We start from the raw sequence: 5,542 nt of genomic DNA, 5'->3' as shown, positions 1-5,542 counted from the left end.
TTAATTATCAAATCTACTATTTATTTTCATCCAGCAGCATTGCATTTGTAATGGTAGTATTTAACCCATAAAGTGCTACGGCTTCTACAACAGCCTTGTCATCCGGTTGTTGGGAAATTGAAATTCAGTATTTTTGCAATGACCCCTTTGCATCCCGAGGGGCCCGAGAGGCAGAGCAGTGTGTATGTGCAAAACTGGGCTCTGCCTCAAAGGAAATGTTTTGCAGACCTCTTCATTCTGGTTCTCCTTGTATCTCTAATGGATCCCCATTTCCGTAGGAAGCACACAGTGCTGTGGATTACCAGTATTAAAACTGAGGTTCATTGCCATTGTAATGTACATTACAACAGGGAGCACCTTTTGTAACAGGATTGTTGGTTATACTGGAACTCTGGAAGTTAATCCTTCCTTTGTGGTAGCATCGCTAAGTTTACCCTGTGGGCAAATATAAACCAATAGAAAAAGTCTGGGAGTAGGAATTTAAATAAATATTGTGTACGTACAGTCATGGGTATCAGATACCTCTGGATCTCTCAGAGTCTGAATGGGTATCTCTGCAGGTATTCAACCATCCGTTTGGGCAGTGGCAGTTCCATTAAGTCTGCATTTGGTGCAAGGCTCTGGTTTATCTGCAGTCGGCACAAATGTTGTAGGCTGGGGCACTGTGCACCACGGGGAAGAGGGTGCAAAAGCTTCAGGTGAACAGCAGCAGGTTCTTTGGGTGATGGTGGCACAGGGGTTGACTGGCAGGGAGGTTCTTTGTTAACATCGGAGTGGCAAAAGGACAAATAGTATTGTACCAAGCTGACAACATCGGGGAAGGAGAGAATACGTGGCTTGGACAGGCAGTTGGAGTCCAGTCGAAAAAGGCCGTCAGAGTACTCAATGCGGACATTGGTAGGACCTCTGTTAGTCCGGACTGACAATGTGAAGAGGTAACTGGGGTGAGTGCTGTCCCTTACCAAGAAATAACCTTCTGGCATCTTCTGGAGTTGCTGTTTGGCTTCTGTGGCAGTAATGGACCCCCAATACCAGCCTATAGGGAGGCAAAAAAGTATAATAATTATAGTTTCAATCATGTCTTTGTGTCCCTAGATATACACATAGAATAGGTACTGCTTCCCAATCCGCTTACAACTGTTTTAATAGCCACATACACTTTACACCTTCTCTTGCTACTAGTGATCATTACATTTTAAGTGTAAGCTCTTGTGGGCTGCATGTCAGTTGTGGTTCAGTTTCCCTTATATACACAGTGCTGTATGATATGCTGTGCTTCAGAAATTGATATGATGTTACTGTAATAATAATTTACCTTTATAAGCACCTAAAGCCAGGCTACCAGGGCCCCTTTAGACATTGTTGCACTACAACTCCCATATTCCACCAGCTGCTAAAGGAGGGGAGCTGTCTGATGCCTTTAGTGTATATACAGTATATATATATATATATATATATATATATATATATATATATACAGTCAAATCGTCAATCACCATTCTGCTAATCAATGGCTGGGGGCTTACCATCAATAATCCATCTCCATAGTAGAAAGCACTCATGGCACGCAATTCTTTTCGGAAATGTGATTAAAAGTGTATTTTGCCGAAATCACATCAACGCGTTTTGATCCACAAATGATCCTGATGATGGTCCTTTGTGGATCGAAATGCAGTGATGTGCTTTTGGCAAAATACATTTTTAATCACATTTCCGGAAGGAATTGTATGCCGTGAATGCTTTCTACTATGGAGATATATATAAATATATATAACACTATCATCCAGCTAACTTAAGATGATTACTCAGAAAAATGATAGAATTGTCTAGCGAGCAGCTTCTTGGTATTGTGGGCATCAGGGGGCAGTGGTATGGGAACTTGGCACTGCTTGTGCTAGGGTCACAAAGAGAGCTAGGTCACTGTGTTTTTCCATTTCCTCTGAGTGCATCCTGTGCCTACGCCGCTGTTCTACATTGGCACAGTACATGTTCGCCAAACAAAGGAACATAAGGTCACCATGATGACCCTGTAAATGGAAAGCTTATGAAAACTGCTGTGATGAAATCATGAAGACATGAATTGCACGTTTATATTAACCCTCCCCTACACAGGGCTTCGATTTGTCATCTTGTACTAATACAGCTGTGTTTATGCAGAAATCCCTTGCCAAGTGCTGGCAGTTTATCCCTTGTTTATCGCTTCCTTTTAATGTTCTTTCTCGATTATTTTGGGAGGGTGGAAATAAGCTTTTAGGGGCCTCACCGGATTCTCGCAGGTAGCAGAAAGTCTTTGCAATACACAGCAGATCTGCTTCTGGGTCCCGGCTGCGATTTTGGGGTGGTGAGTTGGTAACATTGTCTGCTGTGATTGTCGGTACCTCCACCGGGGTTTGGACTGGTCTAGCGCAGACTGGAGAGTCCAAAGGGTGCATGACTTGATCAGCAGAAAATCCAGGTGCCCCCACGCACGAACGCGGTCTGCTGACCCTTTGCTCAGCCAACAGGCTCTGAGTACTGGGAAGAGAAAAGGAGAGAGGCAATGAGTCTCCGAAAGCTACAGAAAAGAGTCCAGTATTAAGCTTGGGAATAGGTTAACACAGGGGTGCCCAAAAGGTAGATCGGGATCTACCAGTAGATCTGTAGCTGGTGGTCAGTAGATCTCAAGACACTGTCAACAAACAGTTTGTCTATATCACCCTCCTGTTTCATGCTTTTTCGTTGAGATATTTATTATGTTATGGTTACATATACGGTTAAATATAACAATATACATTTTCTCATTATTTAAGTAATATTTTCAATGGAACAGAATGCTAACAATGCTTCTATGGATGTAGACCTTAATGGGACAACATCACTAAACGTAGACCTCACATTAGTAAAGTATGGGCACTACTGGGTTAACAGATGGGGAATGAGGCTGACCAAACAAGATAACAATTACACAATGGGAAGGATGCAGGCTAAGGGTTAGTCCACACAAGGAAATTCGGGGAGATTTTGTCGCCTGGCGACTAATCGCCTCGTCTTCTGAACGACTATCTCCCCGAACTGCCTCAGCATGTTTTCCCATAGGCTACAATGAAAAGAGATAGTCACTCAGAAGACGAGGCAATTAGTCGCCAGGCGACAAAATCTCCCCGAATCTCCTCGTGTGGCCTTACCCTAAAGGCGAGATGTGTATGGCCAGATTGTTTGTATAAAGAGATAAACCACAGTATTATATGGCACCAAACAACGGCTAAGGTGGTTACCCTTGTAGCTTCTAAATGTTTGGCACCCCTTAGGTCTTAGGGTCCTCTACACTAATAGAATGTTCTTAAAGAATAACTTAAACAGCAAATTAGTGAACAGGGACACAAGAACAGAGGAGCACAAGTGTTGGGAAGCTCTCAGCAAAGACTGGATAACAGGAGGGCTGCAGGTTTGCTACTGACACCTTAAACCAAATCTCACAGGGTGCACAATGTATGTAGGAGGTCAAGGAATGTGTTTACGAGATCATAGATTGGGGGGGGGTGGAAAGGGAGATATAAGCTGGGAGATCATATTGATGTAGAAGTGGGGTGAGGGGGGTATTACCCTGCAAACTAATGAGATTTAGCATAAATGTCAGCTTATGTCCCAGCTAATCTGCAATAAGGCCACCCAATGCTGGCACAACTTGGGTATTTTTCTTTAAAGCGAAGATGACTAAAGACACCTGTTATATACTATATATATAGTTCCCTTCTTATATCATGTGCAAACTAGATAACTGAGTCAGGATAAATCCTTGGCAGCCCTGCATCATTCCAACGGCAAATAACAACTGCCCAGTATGAAGCTCCACAGTAAACAAGCCGTATAGGCAGAAACGGCAACAGGCACCCTAGTGCCCAAATATACACCCAGCCCGCACAGAGAACGAACCAAACACCCAGAGAAGACACAAACAAGAATAAAGACTTGACCCTGTTAATCGCTCACTGATAGTAAGAACTAAATATTACTGTACATGACTTGTAATATAAATCTGCCTTGTCGGTGCAGAATTTTCCTTTACAAAGATTTAATGGGGTCTGATCAAATCTGATTATTATTTTTATATTTCTATGTATAATAAATTGTATAATAAATATGTATGTATAATATGTCTCTCTCTATACTGTATATATATATATATATATATATATATATATATATATATATATATATATATATATATATATATATATATATATATATAGAATATCATGTAAAGCAAGGCACTTACAGGTCTTAAAATATGGTGAAAAAGAGATAAAGTTTATTTGTTATTCCAACGTTTCGGTCTTCCTTATGACCATATTTTAAGACCTGTGAGTGCCTTGCTTTACATGATATTCTATAGGACTTTTCTGCAGTGTGCACCCAGGCTTTTTCTCCAGTAAGTGAGTGCAGCATATATATATATATATATATATATATATATATATATATATATATATATATATATATATATATATATATATATATATATATATATATATATATATATATGCAAGTGAGCTTATACACTGTATCATTTGCTGCTTTGATCAATGGCTAACATGGTACAAGACTCTGCTACTATGAGACAGAAAGACATACACAAATGCATTGGTCTCTTACCCCCGCACACAAAGAATCATATCCGTCCAAGAGGAGCGAAAAGGCATAGGTCTCCCCTAGAGACAGTGCCCGACAATGATAGCAGTTACTCGGTGGCCAGTGAGGGCTAAATCTCGGCAAAATTCCCTTTGTGTCTGCTCCGGCGGACTCCCTGGTTTATGTGTCACATATACAGAATGCCTAGTTAGGAGTCTCTTAAAGGATCGCTGTCTGTCTGTCTGCAGCCTGCTGTCAGGATACTAATGGCATGTGTCTCTGTATTATATCTATATATAGCTGAGCTGGGTGTGAGCCAGTCTGCTGCTGCCTGAATAAAACAGCACAGAAGAGCTGATACATTTCCAGGAACTTTCCAGGAAAACTGGGCTGGGTCTTCTGAACCTGCCAATAGGAAAGGACAAGGGGAAGTCTTGCTCAGCCTCTGACCACAAACAGGGGTGGAGCTTCACCGCCTTTTTCCATTCTTTTTTGGCTCAGCTGCAATTCTGAGAATGGGGACTGAAGCTGTGAGAGGCCGAGCACCAGTGTCTGCTCTGATCTTGGGAGAGCAATGGAAATCCATCAGAATATTAGTGTTTAGATTCGAATAAAATCAAATAATGTAAAGAGAAACAAAAAGTATTTAAATCAACCTTTAGGTTATTATTATTCTTTCTGTAGCATTGACGCATTTTTATACATCAGTCACTGCTGCAGCAGAGCTTACAATCTAAGGCTCCTATCACACACACACAATGGTCAGTTTTATAAGGAGCAAGTCTTTGGAGGAAACCAGAGCAAGCCCATGAAGAACACACAAGCTGCCTGTGTCATGGTCAGGATTGAACCTAGGTCCGGGTTACTTTCAGGCAGCAACATTAATCACAGTACTGCTACTCTGCCAAAGGTTTAGCACAGTTTTATAATCGTA

The 5,542-nt window shown here is 41.4% G+C and overlaps 1 protein-coding gene across 1 annotated transcript; it reads right to left on the bottom strand.

Moving 5' to 3' along the window:
* Positions 1–4,947, bottom strand: cish.L (cytokine inducible SH2 containing protein L homeolog). The gene is made up of 3 exons (XM_018258979.2): positions 4,633–4,947; positions 2,264–2,514; positions 1–1,036 (listed from the first exon to the last, which is right to left on the bottom strand). The coding sequence occupies exons 1-3, from the start codon at positions 4,677–4,679 to the stop codon at positions 534–536; spliced, it is 801 nt and encodes a 266-aa protein (XP_018114468.1). The 5' UTR covers positions 4,680–4,947; the 3' UTR covers positions 1–533.
* Positions 4,948–5,542: the final 595 nt, after the last annotated feature.

The sequence above is a fragment of the Xenopus laevis genome, chromosome 4L, assembly GCF_017654675.1.
Source record: "Xenopus laevis strain J_2021 chromosome 4L, Xenopus_laevis_v10.1, whole genome shotgun sequence".
NCBI classification, from domain to species: domain Eukaryota; kingdom Metazoa; phylum Chordata; class Amphibia; order Anura; family Pipidae; genus Xenopus; species Xenopus laevis.
This window is presented reverse-complemented; position numbering and strand designations above follow the sequence as displayed.

What these genes read in the sequence shown, in the direction of transcription:
- cish.L (XM_018258979.2), bottom strand. Translation starts at nt 4,679, where the DNA reads ATGCCTTTTCGCTCCTCTTGGACGGATATGATTCTTTGTGTGCGGGG. An exon ending in ATGATTCTTTGTGTGCGGGG is followed by an intron (nt 2,515 to 4,632) that starts GTAAGAGACCAA and finishes TTCTCTTCCCAG; the next exon opens with TACTCAGAGCCTGTTGGCTG. An exon ending in CTGCTACCTGCGAGAATCCG is followed by an intron (nt 1,037 to 2,263) that starts GTGAGGCCCCTA and finishes GCCTCCCTATAG; the next exon opens with GCTGGTATTGGGGGTCCATT.